The sequence below is a fragment of the Staurois parvus genome, unplaced genomic scaffold (assembly GCF_062004578.1).
Source record: "Staurois parvus isolate SC_StPar_1 unplaced genomic scaffold, SC_StPar_1.0 ptg000094l, whole genome shotgun sequence".
Taxonomy (NCBI): domain Eukaryota; kingdom Metazoa; phylum Chordata; class Amphibia; order Anura; family Ranidae; genus Staurois; species Staurois parvus.
This window is the reverse complement of record NW_028317890.1, coordinates 2,123,969-2,144,081: the sequence shown is the minus strand read 5'-3', so window position 1 is coordinate 2,144,081 and position 20,113 is coordinate 2,123,969. Positions and strand designations below refer to the sequence as shown.

The 20,113-nt window shown below is 46.2% G+C and overlaps 1 protein-coding gene across 2 annotated transcripts in view; it reads left to right on the top strand.

The window, feature by feature from the left end:
- The window catches only part of PLA2G12B (phospholipase A2 group XIIB), a 38,282-nt gene extending 20,307 nt beyond the window's left edge, over positions 1-17,975 (top strand). For both annotated transcript variants that reach the window (XM_089670733.1, XM_089670732.1), the window contains exons 3-4: positions 11,722-11,887; positions 15,202-17,975. In XM_089670733.1, the coding sequence (XP_089526859.1) occupies positions 11,722-11,887; positions 15,202-15,320 (285 nt within the window). In that variant the 3' untranslated portion in view covers positions 15,321-17,975. The remainder of the gene's footprint in view (positions 1-11,721; positions 11,888-15,201) is intronic.
- Positions 17,976-20,113: the final 2,138 nt, after the last annotated feature.

Genomic DNA, 20,113 nt, shown 5'->3' with positions numbered 1-20,113 from the left:
CGACAGAGGCACATGGCGCAGGGTGGCGGTGGAGGCAGCAGTATTCGGAAGCCATACACAGGCCTAGGTTAAAAAGCGGAAGCCGTCAGCAGCGTGAGCAGACAACAGAGACACATGGCGCAGGGTGGCGGTGGATGCAGCAGTATTCGGAAGCCAAACACAGGCCTCGGTTAAAAAGCGGAAGCCGTCAGCAGCGTGAGCAGACGACAGAGACACATGGCGCAGGGTGGCGGTGGATGCAGCAGTATTCAGAAGCCAAACACAGGCCTCGGTTAAAAAGCGGAAGCCGTCAGCAGCGTGAGCAGACGACAGAGACACATGGCGCAGGGTGGCGGTGGATGCAGCAGTATTCGGAAGCCGAACACAGGCCTCGGTTAAAAAGCGGAAGCCGTCAGCAGCGTGAGCAGACGACAGAGACACATGGCGCAGGGTGGCGGTGGATGCAGCAGTATTCGGAAGCCAAACACAGGCCTCGGTTAAAAAGCGGAAGCCGTCAGCAGCGTGAGCAGACGACAGAGACACATGGCGCAGGGTGGCGGTGGAGGCAGCAGTATTCGGAAGCTATACACAGGCCTAGGTTAAAAAGCGGAAGCCGTCAGCAGCGTGAGCAGACGACAGAGACACATGGCGCAGGGTGGCGGTGGAGGCAGCAGCAATGGAAGGCCATACAGCACCCTATCACAAAATGGAACCCACCAACAGTGTAAGGAGACCTGAAAGTGGCACATGGTGCAGGGTGGCGGTGGAGGCAGCAGTATTCGGAAGCCATACACAGGCCTAGGTTAAAAAGCGGAAGCCGTCAGCAGCGTGAGCAGACAACAGAGACACATGGCGCAGGGTGGCGGTGGATGCAGCAGTATTCGGAAGCCAAACACAGGCCTCGGTTAAAAAGCGGAAGCCGTCAGCAGCCTGAGCAGACGACAGAGGCACATGGCGCAGGGTGGCGGTGGAGGCAGCAGCAATGGAAGGCCATACAGCACCCTATCACAAAATGGAACCCACCAACAGTGTAAGGAGACCTGAAAGTGGCACATGGCGCAGGGTGGCGGTGGAGGGAGTAGTATTCGGAAGCCATACACAGGCCTAGGTTAAAAAGCGGAAGCCGTCAGCAGCGTGAGCAGATGACAGAGACACATGGCGCAGGGTGGCGGTGGATGCAGCAGTATTCGGAAGCCAAACACAGGCCTCGGTTAAAAAGCGGAAGCCGTCAGCAGCGTGAGCAGACGACAGAGGCACATGGCGCAGGGTGGCGGTGGATGCAGCAGTATTCGGAAGCCAAACACAGGCCTCGGTTAAAAAGCGGAAGCCGTCAGCAGCGTGAGCAGACGACAGAGGCACATGGCGCAGGGTGGCGGTGGATGCAGCAGTATTCGGAAGCCAAACACAGGCCTCGGTTAAAAAGCGGAAGCCGTCAGCAGCGTGAGCAGACGACAGAGGCACATGGAGCAGGGTGGCGGTGGAGGCAGCAGTATTCGGAAGCCATACACAGGCCTAGGTTAAAAAGCGGAAGCCGTCAGCAGCGTGAGCAGACGACAGAGACACATGGCGCAGGGTGGCGGTGGATGCAGCAGTATTCGGAAGCCAAACACAGGCCTCGGTTAAAAAGCGGAAGCCGTCAGCAGCGTGAGCAGACGACAGACACATGGCGCAGGGTGGCGGTGGATGCAGCAGTATTCGGAAGCCAAACACAGGCCTCGGTTAAAAAGCCGTCAGCAGCGTGAGCAGACGACAGAGGCACATGGCGCAGGGTGGCGGTGGAGGCAGCAGCAATGGAAGGCCATACAGCACCCTATCACAAAATGGAACCCACCAACAGTGTAAGGAGACCTGAAAGTGGCACATAGCGCAGGGTTGCGGTGGATGCAGCAGTATTCGGAAGCCAAACACAGGCCTCGGTTAAAAAGCGGAAGCAGTCAGCAGCGTGAGCAGACGACAGACACATGGCGCAGGGTGGCGGTGGATGCAGCAGTATTCGGAAGCCAAACACAGGCCTCGGTTAAAAAGCGGAAGCCGTCAGCAGCGTGAGCAGACGACAGAGGCACATGGCGCAGGGTGGCGGTGGAGGCAGCAGCAATGGAAGGCCATACAGCACCCTATCACAAAATGGAACCCACCAACAGTGTAAGGAGACCTGAAAGTGGCACATGGCGCAGGGTGGCGGTGGAGGGAGCAGTATTCGGAAGCCATACACAGGCCTAGGTTAAAAAGCGGAAGCCGTCAGCAGCGTGAGCAGACGACAGAGGCACATGGCGCAGGATGGCGGTGGAGGCAGCAGCAATGGAAGGCCATACAGCACCCTATCACAAAATGGAACCCACCAACAGTGTAAGGAGACCTGAAAGTGGCACATGGCGCAGGGTGGCGGTGGAGGGAGCAGTATTCGGAAGCCATACACAGGCCTCGGTTAAAAAGCGGAAGCCGTCAGCAGCGTGAGCAGACGACAGACACATGGCGCAGGGTGGCGGTGGATGCAGCAGTATTCGGAAGCCAAACACAGGCCTCGGTTAAAAAGCGGAAGCCGTCAGCAGCGTGAGCAGACGACAGAGGCACATGGCGCAGGGTGGCGGTGGAGGCAGCAGCAATGGAAGGCCATACAGCACCCTATCACAAAATGGAACCCACCAACAGTGTAAGGAGACCTGAAAGTGGCACATGGCGCAGGGTGGCGGTGGAGGGAGCAGTATTCGGAAGCCATACACAGGCCTAGGTTAAAAAGCGGAAGCCGTCAGCAGCGTGAGCAGACGACAGAGGCACATGGCGCAGGGTGGCGGTGGAGGCAGCAGTATTCGGAAGCCATACACAGGCCTAGGTTAAAAAGCGGAAGCCGTCAGCAGCGTGAGCAGACGACAGAGACACATGGCGCAGGGTGGCGGTGGATGCAGCAGTATTCGGAAGCCAAACACAGGCCTCGGTTAAAAAGCGGAAGCCGTCAGCAGCGTGAGCAGACGACAGACACATGGCGCAGGGTGGCGGTGGATGCAGCAGTATTCGGAAGCCAAACACAGGCCTCGGTTAAAAAGCGGAAGCCGTCAGCAGCGTGAGCAGACGACAGAGGCACATGGCGCAGGGTGGCGGTGGAGGCAGCAGCAATGGAAGGCCATACAGCACCCTATCACAAAATGGAACCCACCAACAGTGTAAGGAGACCTGAAAGTGGCACATGGCGCAGGGTGGCGGTGGAGGCAGCAGTATTCGGAAGCCATACACAGGCCTAGGTTTAAAACTGGAACCCAGCAGCGTGAGCAGACGACAAAGACACACATGGCAGAGGATGGATCTGGCAGCAGTATGAGAAGGCGGTACAGGGGCCCGTGGCACAGTGTGGTGATGGGGGCTACAGCAACTGGATGCCAGAAAGTGGCCGATAGGGCTATATACTGCATGGAATTATAAAGTTGTAAAGACAGCGGCCTATAAGGCTATACACACTATAACAATCATGACTTGATTGACCATTGGCCTATAAGGCTATACACAGCATGAATATCATGACTTATTCTGAGAGTGCTTTGGAAGGCTATATACAAAAAGTAATTCATGAGCTGTCCGGACAGCGGACAATAAGTACATATATACAAATCAATTCATCAGCTGTCCAGCCAGCGGCCTCAAAGGCGACACATATAGAAAGCAATTCATGAGCTGTTCAGACAGCGGCCTCTAAGGCGACAGATATACAAAGCAATTCCCAAGGTGTTCAGGGAGCGGCCTGAACGGCTAGGTTATTAGGTCAGTTGTGTCAGGAACTGGTGGTTTGAAATCCAGACTAATCCACGCCTGATTCATTTTTACAAACGTGAGTCTCTCCACACTTTGGGTGGACAGTCGTGTCCTCCGCGGAGTTACAATACCTCCTGCCGCAGTAAACACGCGCTCCGATGCCACGCTACTGGCCGGGCATGACAGCCTTTCAAGGGCAAAATCAGCTAGTTGGGGTCAAAGGTCAAGCTTCGTTGCCCAGTAGTCAAGGGGATTGTCTACCTCGGTTGGCAGGGTGCTGTCCAATTAGGCCCAAGCCTGTTGTTTGAGGTCCTGCTCCAGGTCCACCTGATGCTGCTGCTGCTGCGGCTGGTTAGTAGTTTCCTCACTGCGCTGGTGAAGAAAGCTACTCATCATTGACTGCAGACTGAGGCAGCCGCTGCTGGTGGAGCTGCCACTGCTCCTACCACCCCACCCCTCCCCTGCTGCCATGGCAGCGGAACGCGAGCGCACAGGGCCCACAGTGTCTGAGGATGGACGTTGGCGCAGAAAGGCAGAGACCAACTGACTACATAGGTGGTTTTTATAGTACTTTATTTTGGCCTCCCTCTCAGCAGGTGTGAAAAAGGCCACCATTTTTGAACGGTAGCGAGGGTCCAACAAGGTGGACAGCCAAAAGTCATCCCTCTGTCTGATGGTTATTATTCGGCTGTCGCTACGCAAGCAAGCGAGCATGCTATGGGCCATTTGTGCCAAGGAATGCGAGGGACTCCCTGCCTCCATCTCCACAGCATACTGCCACGGTGCGTCTGGGTCCTCTGTCTCCTCCTCCTCCTCTACCAGATGCTCCTGCTCCTCCCCTCCTGTCCGCTGAGTGGAAAAACCACCCATTTCACTCAATAATTCTTGAGCACCAATGTCCTCCTCTACCTCCTCCTCTTCTTCCTGTCCTGCCCCCACAGGGGTCATGTGGCGTTGAGATCTGTGCGCCACGTCTACCGCACCCTGACCAGCCATTGTTAACAGCATTTGTTCCAGGACGTGCAACAGAGGAATGACGTCGTTCATCCCATAGTCCTGCCGACTCACGAATAGCGTGGCCTCCTCAGAGGGCCTGAGCAAGTGGCAGGTGTCACGCATGAGCTGCCAATGGCTGACATCTAAGTTACACAGGGGAGTACCTTTATCTGCTTGTAACATCAGGAAATCGGTGATGGCCTTTCGCTGTTCGTAAAGGCGTTCTAACATATGTAGGGTTGAATTCCACCTTGTTGCAACGTCGCAGATCAGGCGATGCTGTGGAATTCCGTTCTGCCGCTGCAGCTCAAGGAGGGTGTGCTTTGCGGTGTAGGAATGGCTGAAATGCATGCAAAGTTTACGTGACATTTTAAGGATGTCTTGCAGTGGGATGGTGGATTTTAGGAACCGCTTGACAACCAGATTGAACACGTGAGCCATGCATGGCGCATGGCACAACCTTCCTTGACGCAGAGCAGACACCATGTTCTTTCCGTTGTCGGTCAACATGGTTCCGATTTTCAGTTTGCGCGGAGACAGCCATCTGTCGATTTCTCTGTTCATTACACTCAGAAGTTCCTCCCCTGTGTGACTACATTCGCCAAGGCATACCAGGTGCAGCACAGCGTGACACCGTTGCGCCCTGCACATGTGATATGCCGGTCGGGTAATGGGACTTGGCACGGGGGTGGCGGCTGAGGACACGGCGGAAGAAGAGGTGGTAGAGGCGGACATCTTTGCTGGACCAAGGACGTGCAAACGTGGAGGCAAAAGCGGCGTGACCTGTCCAAGTTGCTGGTGCGGCTGTGCCGGCACCACGTTCACCCAGTGGGCCGTAAATGACATGTACTGTCCCTGACCGTAGTTACAGCTCCATACGTCGGCGCTGCCGTGCACTTTGGCAGAGACCGACATGCTCAAAGACTGGCCCACCATCTCTTCTACATGTGAATGCAGGGCTGGCACTGCCTTTTTGGCGAAGAAATGCCGGCTTGGCACTCTCCACCGCGGCTCGGGACAAGCCATCATTTCTCGGAAAGGTGCTGAGTCCACCACTTGGAAAGGGAGGGACTGCAGCACCAGCAACTTGGACAGGAGGACGTTCAGCTTCTGCACCGTCGGGTGCGTGCTCGCAAACTGTTGTCTCTTGGAAACGGATTCCAAGAAAGACTGCTGACGGAATCTGTGAAGAGGAGTAGCAGGAGAAGGAGCATCTGAACGAGCGGAAGATGCCAACGAGCGACAACTCCCCTCAGCAGAGGTGTTGGAGCCTTGACTGGCTGATAGAGGGTGATTGACGTCGGGTGACGGAGCAAGTAATGGAGCGGGTGATGGAGCGGGGGCTGGGGCAGGCAGAACCGCCGTATCTTTATCACGGTTTTCCCAGGCCACCGAATGACGACGCTGCATATGCTGACGCAACGCTGTAGTCCCAACATTGGCCCCCTGGCCACGCTTGACTTTCTGGCCACATAGTCGACATACGGCTACGTTTACTTCCTCGGGCGTCTTGACGAAAAATTGCCACACCGCCGAGTAGGAAACTTTGCCCCCGCTACTCCTCACTGGCTGACTGCTACTTCCTCCATGCACAGCGGCACCACTACTGGCCGTGGTGGTAGGCTGCAGTGGAGCTGGTGCTCTACTCCGTGGCTGTTTGGCTCCACTGACACTGCTGCGACCCTGCTGCCTCCTGGGCAACCCACCGACTGTTTTGCTCGCTGGCAAGCTGGCACCCTCTTCTCCTGATGATGCGGAAGCAATAGCCTGATGACGACGAGGCTGCCAAGTGCGATCAGCCTCATCATCATCAATTAGGGTCTCCGCGTCACTACTAGCCCCCTCGGCTGCGTGTGGGTCAGGAGACAGACCTGTCTCTAGACCGGCTACCGAGCCACTCTCCTCGCCAGTACTTCTTCGCCTGGCTGCTGAAGAGGCGGATGTCTCCCCCCGTTCCTGACCGCCCTCTGTTAGCTCTTCCTCACTGTACAGTGGGGCTGAGCCCACAGCATGCGATACTTCGCTTGGTGAGGGAACACCAAAGGACAGGGGCAGGTCGAGGACACGTGATTTCAGTGGGCTTGCTCCCGGGCCATGCCAACTAACGGTTGTGTCTGACGTACCCACCGACCGTTGGCTGTAGGTGTCAGAGGTGACCTGGGAAGAGGAAGACGACCGAGTCAACCAATCGATGACGGCAGGGTTGTCGGTGGAGACACGACCGCTGCATGACACCGGGAGCACTGGCCCCTGGCTGCGACTAGTGCTGCCTCGACTCCTTCCTCTGCTGCCACGTCTGCTCGCTCCTGAAACATTGCCTCCTCTGCCACTCCTCTGCGTGTTGTCTGACATACTCTTTAATTCAATAAGCACCCCAAAAATAAAACCGGATTTAACTCTTTGAACGTACAATAGTGGTTGTGAAGCAGAAAGTCAGTTTATTTAGCACAATCGGTCAATTGCAGCTTGCCGTTGGCTGGAAACTGTACGTTTGTCACTGGAATGCACTAATCACCCAAAAAATATTACCGCCACCCGGCGTGTAAATGGATCTAACTCTTTGAACGTACAATAGTGGTTGTGAAGCATAAAGTCAGTTTATTGTACACAATCGGTCAATTGCAGCTTGCCGTTGGCTGGAAACTGTACGTTTATGTCACTGGAATGCACTAATCACCCAAAAAATATTACCGCCAGCCGGCGTGTAAATGGATTTAACTCTTTGAACGTACAATAGTGGTTGTGAAGCAGAAAGTCAGTTTATTGTACACAATCGGTCAATTGCAGCTTGCCGTTGGCTGGAAACTGTACGTTTATGTCACTGGAATGCACTAATCACCCAAAAAATATTACCGCCAGCCGGCGTGTATATGGATTTAACTCTTTGAACGTACAATAGTGGTTGTGAAGCAGAAAGTCAGTTTATTTAGCACAATCGGTCAATTGCAGCTTGCCGTTGGCTGGAAACTGTACGTTTATGTCACTGGAATGCACTAATCACCCAAAAAATATTACCGCCACCCGGCGTGTATATGGATTTAACTCTTTGAACGTACAATAGTGGTTGTGAAGCAGAAAGTCAGTTTATTTAGCACAATCGGTCAATTGCAGCTTGCCGTTGGCTGGAAACTGTACGTTTATGTATACAATATATGAAGAGAGGAACGAGCGCTGGATATGACAGGATTCAAGCTGCTAGCATAAAGGTAAACCTCGTATACCCCCTTCATCAAAAGTCAAATACAAAAAATTGCAGCGCTTGAGTGTATAATACAGGGAATTAACATCAATAGCAGATTTAAACATTCATATTTCGACATGCACCAGATCCCACACTCTTAAATTGTTGTAAACAGTAATCAGATAAGTAATGAAGATCTATCCGACTAGTCAAGGTGCCTATAGTGATGGGGATGTTAAAGTCATAAGTTCTGTGATGTATCCAAACAAATCCGTGACTTCCGTGATAGGGGAATAACTGTATAATGCACTAACCAGATAGCGCAAGTAAATGCGCATTGGAGTATAATGACCTACTCCTGGTCACAGCCAGATGGTACTCAGCGTGAAGCCCTCAGGAACACCAGTGCACCACTCTTGCCGTCTCCTACCACCAGGGGGAGTGCGCCTCTTTACAGTAACACAAAATCACTTTATATCCTCTATCGCCAGGATTGGTGTGCTTTCATATCAGGAGATCATCTCAGGGGCTCAGCAATAAGACCTAAAAGAAAGAAATCTTGATAGTGTAGTATTTTTATTCAAAGGTAAAAAGTAAGTAATACACTTACATGGTAATGTCCAACAAAAGCTGATGCATAGAATCCAAAAAGATGGCCGACAGTCAGATGCATGAAACAAGTGGATGATCAATGGTCTGAGAGGTGTCCTTATACTAACGCGTTTCGTGGCAATGGCACATTATCAAAGGGAATGTGCCTCTCAACCATGGTCCCTTATATATAGAGGACCTCTAATTGACAAAAGACGCATTTTCGCGTCATTTTAGCGCTACTGCGCATGCGGTCAATTGCAGCTTGCCGTTGGCTGGAAACTGTACGTTTATGTCGCTGGAATGCACTAATCACCCAAAAAATATTATCGCCACCCGGCGTGTATATGGATTTAACTCTTTGAACGTACAATAGTGGTTGTGAAGCAGAAAGTCAGTTTATTTAGCACAATCGGTCAATTGCAGCTTGCTGTTGGCTGGAAACTGTACGTTTATGTCACTGGAATGCACTAATCACCCAAAAAATATTAACGCCACCCGGCGTGTAAATGGATCTAACTCTTTGAACGTACAATAGTGGTTGTGAAGCATAAAGTCAGTTTATTGTACACAATCGGTCAATTGCAGCTTGCCGTTGGCTGGAAACTGTACGTTTCTGTCACTGGAATGCACTAATCACCCAAAAAATATTACCGCCAGCCAGCGTGTAAATGGATTTAACTCTTTGAACATACAATAGTGGTTGTGAAGCAGAAAGTCAGTTTATTTAGCACAATTGGTCAATTGCAGCTTGCCGTCGGCTGGAAACTGTACGTTTCTGTCACTGGAATGCACTAATCGCCCAAAAAATATTACCGCCAGCCGGCGTGTAAATGGATTTAACTCTTTGAACGTACAATAGTGGTTGTGAAGCAGAAAGTCAGTTTATTGTACACAATCGGCAAACTGCAGCACCAACTGTGCACGACAGCCACCAAAAAAAAAAATGGTGTATGTCACTTTAAATTTTCGATTCTTTGATAGCTGTGGCCCTAAGTAACGATTCTGTGTCCCTGAGTAACGATTCTGTGTCCCTGAGTAACGATTCTGTGGCCCTAAAGTCTCTGTGGCCCTAACTCTGTCCCTCAATACACAGAGGTCTGTCTCTCTTGAATGACTGGAGGCTAATGGAGAATTCTAAGATGGTCGCGATTTATAGCTCCACCATTACACAGTGCTGGCTGGCTGCTGATTGGCTAATGCGATCACATGTCATGATTCATGACTCATGAATGCATTATGGGTCAGCGCGCCTTGTCTGCGCGCCTTCCCAGAGATCCCCGCCCCATCTTCTCTGTCCATTTTCTCCTGTCGCCATACATGTCGCCGCCATTTTTGGGAAAATTCGATTCGTGCATCCGAAGTTTGCTAATCTTCGGATTCGTCGCGAATAGAATTTTTCCAAATCTTCGGAACGAATTCCACTTCGTCATGTTCGATTCGCTCATCTCTAATGTACATACTTGGTAATGTTATGCCCATTCCAGTTGTCTTCCACGTATTCTGGTAGTTTGCCTTGAGCTAAAATATTTTGCATTGATCATTTATAGCTAATCTCTGACAGACCCAACCGGCAGAGGGGCATTTGGAGGGGACTACAGGCCAGCCTCTTGTCTACTGACCATGGGCCCTGGCATTCGAAAGGGCTCTATTCTTTGGGAGGTGTGGGCCTGGGGGATCTTTGGAGTAGTTTTACTTCAGATTCAATTTAATGTCCCCCAGAAACAGGCAGACTATTAGAACTGGAGGACCTGGATACAGATTTGGGGCCTCTGTGGTTTGATGGGTTATAGACAGCCCAAACCAGCATTGACTGCTTCATCCCCCTCCTGGACTTAGAGACTCACAGCAGATGTCATTATAATCAGCTCAAAACAACCTGATGCTGAGGTTTCCTGCTGTAATCTGTTAAATATGGTGTTATGTGTTTACTGCTGTGTCTTTCTCCCATTGTTGAGGTAATTGAGTCGACTAGTGTTTCTGTCTGTTGGCTAATTCTCCTGGACGTTCCTACATGATTGGATTAGTCTTGTGTCAACTTGACCTTGTTACCCAATCATTGTGGGATGTTTAATATTTCTAATATTTGTTTTTATTGTTCAGGTAGTGACAGCCTTTATTTCTGAAGTGTATAAAAAAAACTGCATTTCTGTTAAATAAAGTGATTGCTTTGGATTTTACCTCAACATCCTGTCTGTGTATAATGCTTGTGGTAAAGGGCTGGTATTAGCTATCTGTCTGCTGGAAGGATTTGGAGGGCAGGAGGCACTGTTTGGCAGATGCACCGAAGCAGCGTTCCAGGCGCTCTGTCACACAGTCCTTTGCATATTGTTAAAATTCAGAGCTGCTTATTATAGATATGTGTGTTTAGCCAAAGGTATCAACATATCTAAAAGGCTATCTTGATGTTCAAGCATTCCAAAAATCTCAAGAGGTCATTCGGACTGGAACATTGCAGGTTTATGCCATGACACGAGGTCAGCTCTTGTGGATTTCAGGGGAAATAATGGCGATTGGATAAAATTCTGAAATTTGACCAATCATAAATATAAGATTGTCATTTACTCTGGTTGTCTATAAACAGTTTAAAGATGGGTTATAATTTCTGTTTTTCTGACCTCAGAAAGAATGATTCCCCTTTTGCCATATAAATCTGCACTGTGCCTGTAGAAATGATCAAAAATGCATTAGCAAAATAGTGTACTGTTACTCATTAATAAAAAAAGATTAGTTTAATGGCTGGCACAACAGATTCGACATGGAAGCGTTCAGACTATGTTGGCTTTCATTAGCAGGCTTGATGTGAAGAAACACAGAACATATTTCAAAAGCTTCCATTTCAAATCTGCTGCAGAAGTTTAATCGTTTTACTCCAGTTATTTCTGATAAAACTTTTTGCTGCCCATGTCCCTATGTGGATGGACATACAGACAAGGATTGCAATAAATACCTGACAATGATTAACTCTTTCCCTCAATGAAAACTAAAACAATTAAAGATTATGAATGGCTTATGCATAGTTTCAGATGCAGTTTCTCAGCAGCAATTAACAAAAATAATACATTTTTCTAAATATTTTTATTTTACTCTATTTGTTGTGCCTTCATGTACAACATATTACGAAGACGCTAATCACCGTCAACTACTTTCTGTAAACAAACAAAGGACAATTTGTACTTACCAGCAGCTATTTTTGTTGTACTAATTGTTCTGTCCATCACTCTTCTTTCCAGTTGGATATGGGTATCCCAGCAATGACAAAATGCTGTAACCAACTTGATATTTGTTATGACACCTGTGGAGCCAACAAGTACCGCTGTGATGCAAAGTTCCGCTGGTGTTTGCATTCCATCTGCTCCGATCTCAAGAAAAGCTTGGGCTTTGTCTCCAAAGTTGAAGGTAAGCTCATTCTTCTCCCTTAATGTTTCACTGCCGTATTTTTTAATTTACTGTATATGTCCCAAAATTAAATATGTATTTTTAAGTACAAGGTATTTTATAGCAAAGTGTGTCTTAAATCAGTTTTTGCTGTATAATTGGATGAGGGTTAGGCTGTAAGGTTTTCATTGTTAAAATGCAAAATTGGCCAGGACACTAGCAAGTAAAGACCTTCAAATGTAAGTTTATCTAAAACAAAAATACAAAATCAGCACAAAGCCCTTACTTGCCTTCAGTGATATGTAGTCCTTGTGATGCTGCATTCTCCTTTTGCCAAATCCTTCCTCCTCTGAGAACCCTTCCCCTTCCCATGCGGTAATTGTCCCAGTGCGTCATAGAATAAAGGGGTTGTGCAAGGCACTCATCAAGATTGCCCAACTATGCCTGCCCTTTACACCCAGCTGCTACATTCATAGAAGCCATTACTACAGCTTCCATGAATGAAATAGGATCTAAAAATGGAGGACAAGCAGATGATTGATAGGTCTCCCCCTCTATTCGTAGAACGCATTTCATTCATAAAAGCTGTAGTAACGGGTTTTATGACTGGAGAAGATGGGTGGAAAGGGCAGGCATAGTCAGGTATTCTTAAAGAGCGCCTGTCCTGTCACAGCCCCTTAATTCTGTTAAACCCCGCAGCATCAGAAGTTTGCAGGGAGGGGGGCGCACATCAGAGGAGGAAGACTTTGACAAAAATAGGACACAGCAGCACAAGGGACATAGCTCACTGAAGGTATATGATGTTCCTTGTGCTGATTTTTTTTTTCTTTTAGGTACACTTAGGCTACAAATCTTTACTGACTTCTTAATTACAATAGCAGCATATTTAGCATAGAAGACATCAAAGCTTCATATGTTTTGTAGACACTATGGCCTTCTTTTTCAAGGTGTCTATCAAAGTTACATCCAAGTTCTTTGAATGCTTAGGAATATACAGGTGAAACTCAAAAAATTAGAATATAGTGTAAAGTTCATTTATTTCAGTAATGCAACTTAAAAGGTGAAACTAATATATGAGATAGACTCATTACATGCAAAGCAAGATAGTTCAAGCCGTGATTTGTCATAATTGTAATGATTATGGCTTACAGCTCATGAAAACCCCAAATCCACAATCTCAGAAAATTAGAATATTGTGAAAAGGTGCAATATTCTAGGCTCAAAGTGTCTCGCTCTAATTAAGCCATAGGACCTGCAAAGGGTTCCTGAGCCTTTAAATGGTCTCTCAGTCTGGTTCAGTAGGAATCACAATCATGGGAAAGACTGCTGACCCTCCATAAGGAGGGAAAGCTTCAAAATGTAATTGCAAAAGAAGTTGGATGTTCCCAAAGTGCTGTATCAAAGCACATTAATAGAAAGTTATGTGGAAGGGAAAAGTGTGGAAGAAAAAGGTGCACAAGCAGCAGGGATGACCGCAGCCTGAGAGGATTGTCAGGAAAAAGCCATTCAAAAGTGTTGCAGACTTTCACAAGCAGTGGACTGAGGCTGGAGTCAGTGCATCAAGAGCCACCACACACAGACGGATCCTGGACATGGGCTTCAAATGTCTTATTCCTCTTGTCAAGCCGCTCCTGAACAACAAACAACGTCAGAAGCGTCTTACCTGGGCTAAAGAAAAACAGACCTGGTCTGTTGCACAGTGGTCCAAAGTCCTCTTTTCTGATGAGAGCAACTTTTGCATCTCATTTGGAAACCAAGGACCCAGAGTGTGGGAGGAAGAATGGAGAGGCACACACTGCAAGATGCTTGAAGTCCAGGGTGAAGTTTCCACAGTCTGTTGATTTGAGGAGCCATGTCATCTGCTGGTGTTGGTCCACTGTGCTTCATTAAGTCCAGGGTCAACGCAGCCATCTACCAGGAGATTTTGGAGCACTTCAGCCTTCCTTCCGCAGACGAGCTTTATGGAGATGCTGACTTCATTTTCCAGCAGGACTTGGCACCTGCCCACACTGCCAAAAGCACCAAAACCTGGTTCAATGACCGTGGGATTACTGTGCGTGATTGACCAGCAAACTCACCTGACCTGAACCCCACAGAGAATCTATGGGGCATTTTCAAGAGAAAGATGAGAGACATGAGACCAAACAATGCAGAAGAGCTGAAGGCCGCTATTGAAGCATCCTGGTCTTCCATAACATCTAATAATAGAGAATGTATGGGGCATTGCCAAGAGAAAGATGAGAGATATGAGACCGAACAATGCCAAAGAGCTGAAGGCTGCTATTGAAGCATCCTGGTCTTCCATAACACCTCAGCAGTGCCAGAGGCTAACAACTTCCATGCCACGCCGCATTGAGGCAGTAATTGCTGCAAAAGGGGCCCAAACCAAGTACTGAGTACATATGCATGTTTATACTTTTCAGAGGTCCGATATTGTTCTATGTACAATCCTTGTTTTATTGATTGCATGTAATATTCTAATTTTCTGAGATTGTGGATTTGGGGTTTTCATAAGCTGTAAGCCATAATCATCGCAATTATGACAAATCACGGCTTGAACTATCTTGCTTTGCATGTAATGAGTCTATCTCATATATTAGTTTCACCTTTTAAGTTGCATTACTGAAATAAATGAACTTTTGCACGATATTCTAATTTTTTGAGTTTCACCTGTAAATGAACTTTTGCACGATATTCTACTTTTTCGAGTTTCACCTGTATTATAGCACAAGCCTTGACTGCATTACACACTTCTGTGACAGATTCTTGGTGTGCTGTAATTTCATAATGCAAAGGGCAGCTAAATTAACATAGGCACAGTGGACCATAAGGAAAATCTTAATTTTTGAAGATATGATCACCTTGTATAGCTAAGTGTTTCCAGAGGGGTGCAGAGGGATGTTAAGCATGTCAGCCTCCCATCCCTCTGCATTTTGCCTGTTAGACAAGCACTTCCTATCAAAGCATCCTTCCTACCACAGAGCCCCTACCTGGCTGTGGTATCAGGAAGCCATGCACCAAGGGGGGCCGCACTGTCCAACATTGCAGCCAGTGTTGCAGGGCACTTGAAAGATGGGGCAAAGTATTACATGTACCTTGTCCCAACAGGAACTGAATAATGTCAATTTAAAAAAAGTGATAATTCTTCTTTAAATATCTATTATCACTGTGTACTCAAAGATAAGGCAAACATGCCAAATGCTATCTTCACTGTAAACCTTGTTTGTACTTTTCTTTATTACTGTATTACTTTGTGGGGCTTTGGATTGCCCCTACAACTGTGAACTGTTTTTGTTGTACTACATCTCTAAGTAATTTATTCTTTTTCCCTCTAGCCTGTGAATCAGTGGCTGACACAGTCTTTAACACAGTCTGGACGTTGGGATGTAAACCTTTCATGAATAGCCAAAGAGCATCCTGCATCTGCAATGAGGAGGAACGGGATGAGCTATAATCAAAATAAAGCCATTTAGTAATCCTGGAGTATTGCTGTAGTACAAGACTGTCGATCAATAAAGATTACATGGGTTACAATGCATTCAGAAGCATTGCATGTGTGTAGTGACTGTCATCTTATCTGCAGTGTGAACTGGCCACTCGCCTATATGTTCTGCAGGACCAGCTGCATGTTCAAAAGCCCACCTATATGGAGATTTGATTGTGTCTGAATTGCTGTTCTCTGCCTTCTGGCAAAGTGAAACATTTTATTCCATTGTTTCGAGTTCTCTCCCTATCAAAATCACAGTTCGGCCTATTTATTATAGTTGTACAATTCATGTTTTCAGAAAAGAATTGCTCTTGAGATGTATTTCTCCTTTGAGAATATAACATTTAAATAGTCAAACTAATATGATGGAAGTGTTCTCCATTTGAATGGGTTCTGTGTTTGACATTTGAAGTATCATCAGTGTACTTTATAGGAGAAGCCAGTATCTTGTAGGTTGTGATGTGCATTTAATGAAATAAAACTTTAACCTCTATGATGGCCACATTGTAATAAGTGGAGGACACATAGAGCTGCATGGGGTCGTTTCCGCCAATGTTTAATAAAGAGAAAAGTTTGTGAACAAACGGTCTTGTATCTCAGTAATTTGGAGCATCACATACTCTTTTTGGGCTGTTTAAGGGAATTAAGAATCATCACTCAATAAATTGTGTGAATATCAGCTTCAATTATCCTACCACGTAAAAAGCACATTTCTGTTTATTTAAAGTGTACGTTACCAAAAATTAGGAATCCATTTATACCTATTGCATGTACCCATAATGTTTTTATTTTGTATGCTGCAGCTAAATATCTGGTGACTCTGTCATTTCCCCTGGGTACCTATTATAAACTGACAAGCCCCTAGCACAGTAGCAGATTAATGCTGGTGTGGTCAGTTTGCATCCTGGGGATAGCTGCTAGAACAGTTTGCCTGTATTTCCCTTAGCCAATTTTGTAGTCACACCCCTACACATAAAAACATACATGTCTACCTGACACATCCAGTGCTGACTCTCTGCAATAGAAAAAGAAAATCTGCATTGCTAAGGCACATTGCACTTGTCACTCAAGAAGCTGGCATGCATTGAAATCTTAAAGCCATTACTTACATCACCAGCAGTTGCACTTATGAAACATTGCATGAGAGAGAGATAAAGAATTTGCTTTATTTAGAAAATCTATCAATTAAAATAGGTGATGGGGGTGGGAGTTGAAGAAAATGAATCAACAATGGGCTCTATATCTGGAGAAATCTCTAACAGCACAGGTAAAAAGCTATGTTATCACCTAAATAGGGGTATACAAACTGTAAATCTAGAATATGATGGGTGACTGTGTACATATATAATATATTGTGACAGGTCAAGACCCGTCACTGTGAGAAGATAGGAAAATGTTACACAGGATTCGCATTTAGAGTGAATGTAATGTTCTAGTGTTTCTGGGAAGAGAAAGCTGTGGAATGGGTTTTCTCTGGATTCTGCAACTCTGGATCAGAACATTCAATCCTGTGTCTGGGTTTTGCTAGACACCTGCAATCTGGAGTACACAGGTGTTGATATATACTCAGGCCTGAGAATAGCTCAGGTCTCCCAGTTGGAGACCGCTCCTAGTGGGGGGAGATGGAAGGTCTCATTGAAGAAGCATAGCGAAGTTGAATGACAGCAGAGGGAGTGTCCATAATGCTACCCTGCACCGTACATTAATATTGGTAAACTTTCTTGATATAGGGGGCTTCAAGTGAGGTCTCCAACATCACCACACATTAAATTAAATGAATATTCAGTTTAAGTAAAGGCAGGCACACACAAGATATAGCCAGAGATTATAGGCATGACAGAAGAGATAGTCAGAGACTATAAACATGATGCAATAAATTAGGGGTGTCAAACTGGTGGCCCGCCAGCTGTTGCGAAACTACAAGTCCCATCATGCCTCTACCTTTCAAAGTCATGCTTGTAACTGTCAATCTTGCACTGCATCATGGGACTTGTAGTTTGGCAACAGCTGGAGGGCCTCCAGTTTGACTCCCGTGCAATAGATGGTCAGAGACTATGAACATGATATAGTTGTTGGAGATGGGGAACATTCTTCAAGAGAAACAGAAAGGAGACACATTACAAAAGACTGCTAAAGATAATTTCTAAAAACAGGGCAACAGAGAAACAAAATTATAGTGTCTGCAGAGACCCTGAGAGCACAGGTTGGGCATCACGTGCGTCCCCCCGATGTGTGTGATGTTACAACCACCCACATATGTAACAGACATGCCCCACCCACTATGGAAACAACTTGAAGATCAAGAGTCACATGACAACCAAAAGGAGTTTAAAAACATAAATAGCTTTTGTTTTTTCAACATATTAATTCAGTTAGAGTGGTAAAATACTAGATGCTGTGTAACACTGTGGTTTTATAGTAGCAGGCTCAAAAATACTTTATTTCATCTGCACTTGACTGAATTTTCAGTGTGAACAGAAATTCGCTGTACCAAGCTAGACCATTGTAATTATGTAAAATATCCATACCTGGAATTCTTCTGTAAAATTGTAAACATCTATGGAATTGTTGAGTCTTCTATGCATTGATACATTTTCACAAATAAAAGTGACCACAGTTATATATATTGTATATATGGGTTTTTTTAAAGATATAAAACTTATGGAAATTCCTGATCAGGAGTGTTTTGTTATTGCAGTGGACCTGTCTGCAAGATCAAGGGAATGTGCTGTGCGAACCACGTCTTGCTTAGTATAGACAGAGGCAGTGTACAGAGAGGTGGCATGGAATATACAACATACAGTACAGCTTACAACATAGGGTGATGGAACTGCGGGAATACAGTGGTAAGGGGCTAAGGGGGAACAGTAGGGGCGAAAGGGCTGATACCCAAGTTTTGGCGGAAAGTCGGGGTACCGAAGGAGGTGGACTGGATTAACAGAGTAAACCAGATAGGTAGAATGGAAAGATCATATCATATGCAGGAAGATAGAATGAGAGTTTATCTCAGGAGATGGGAAAAGTGGGAAAGAGCAGGATTGAAAGAGAAATATAGGAAAACATGAACTACGATGTTAACAAAAAATTAAAAAGCCTCAAGAGAATAGAATGGGTTAGAGTCTGCAGAGGGGGAGGAGGGGTGGGAAGGAGGGGTAGTGGGATGGGAAAGAAAAGAGTTTTTAGTAAGGGAAAGGCAGAAATGTTATAAATGTCTATCTGTATGAGAATTACTTCCCTTTTTGAGTTTTTGTATTAACATGAAAAATTTAATAAATATTTAAATTAAAAAAAAAAAAAAAAAAAAAAAGGGGGAACAGTAGTGTTGGGCAGGACTAGACTAGAGACCAGGACCCACCAGATCATTTGTCTGTGCTGGATGGATCACTCTTGAACTTCAGCTGTAAATGACACAAGGGCAGCATTGTGGCCACAAATTGAGCCTCCAATATATGTACAGTGAGTGAGAACATAGTGGGTCCCATTCCTCTTGGGACCCATGTGCCTTGCACACAAAGGATACAGCACTTTGACCGCTAAATCCTTTTGGTGCTAGTACTTCACAACTCTCTGAAAATACATTAAAGGTGGCTGTCTGTGTAACAATTTATTACCACTGAACAGTAAACAGAAGTTTGTGCTTGTGCCAATCACCTATAAAAATTGGGAGCATGATGTCTAAAGACATAAACCGATAAAGCCAAGTATAATAATGTATAGTTCTGGGAAGGCACTTAAAATAATCACCATAATTACAGAGAATCTATGGTCAAATGAAGAAACGTATATGTTACATTACAGAGATCACAGCTGGAGTGATAAATCGCATTATGCCTGAAGCCACAAACCTTATTTATGTCTGGAACAAGCAGAGTCTAACAACGTGAGCCGGCATGGCAAAAATTAGATTTATAGTCAAAAGATATCTTTGGATTCTTTGTGCAAGAGACATTTTAAAGCACACCAGAAAAATAGAAGTGAATCTTGTTCACCCTCCACTCTGAAGAGTACATCAAGAAAATGGCATTTATGTATGCAACTCACTTTTGACTTTCTATAACCCCACATTAGTTTGTCAGTTAACATCTGATGCAGTGAAATCAGAGTATATGAATACGTGTGCACCAGCCTGCCAATAACAGGTGCATCCACTGGGCTGTGCTTTACTGTCCACCTTCAACAGGTTCTTCAGACAATCTGGGGGAGCCTGTGACTACAGGAACAGTAATTGTATGTGGATGTGTAGCTGACACCCTCAATAATATGTGCAGAGCAGAAGCCCTTTGTAGTGTGTGCATGCGCATGTATGCAGGATGTGTTCAATGCTCAATAACATGCCTATTGCCTTTATGGTGTATTTTTCACACACTTTTGTTGTGTTTTTGAAGCGCTGAAAAAACGTCAAAAACGCTTGTCATATGCTCGCATCCTTGCATAGCCCAGACCCCCTTTGGCTTACATGCCCATAAAAGTGTTGTTTTTCAAGAGTCAAGTGCTTAAATGGTGAGCGATGTAGAGGAATGATCTGCTTTGAGTCATGGTCAGGTAGTGGTGTGATAGCAGGCATTTTTGTGATTTATCAAGATGGATTTGTATACTTTGATCTCTGACATATGGCTTGGTTTAGCTCAAGATGTTGATGAAAAAACTATCTTGGTCACTTGGCACCAACACTTGCTAGCATAGTTTCTTGCTGTCACTGACTCTTTACTGATATAAAAAGCTTTGCCACTGGCAAAAATTCTCAATGTCTATGCTCCTAC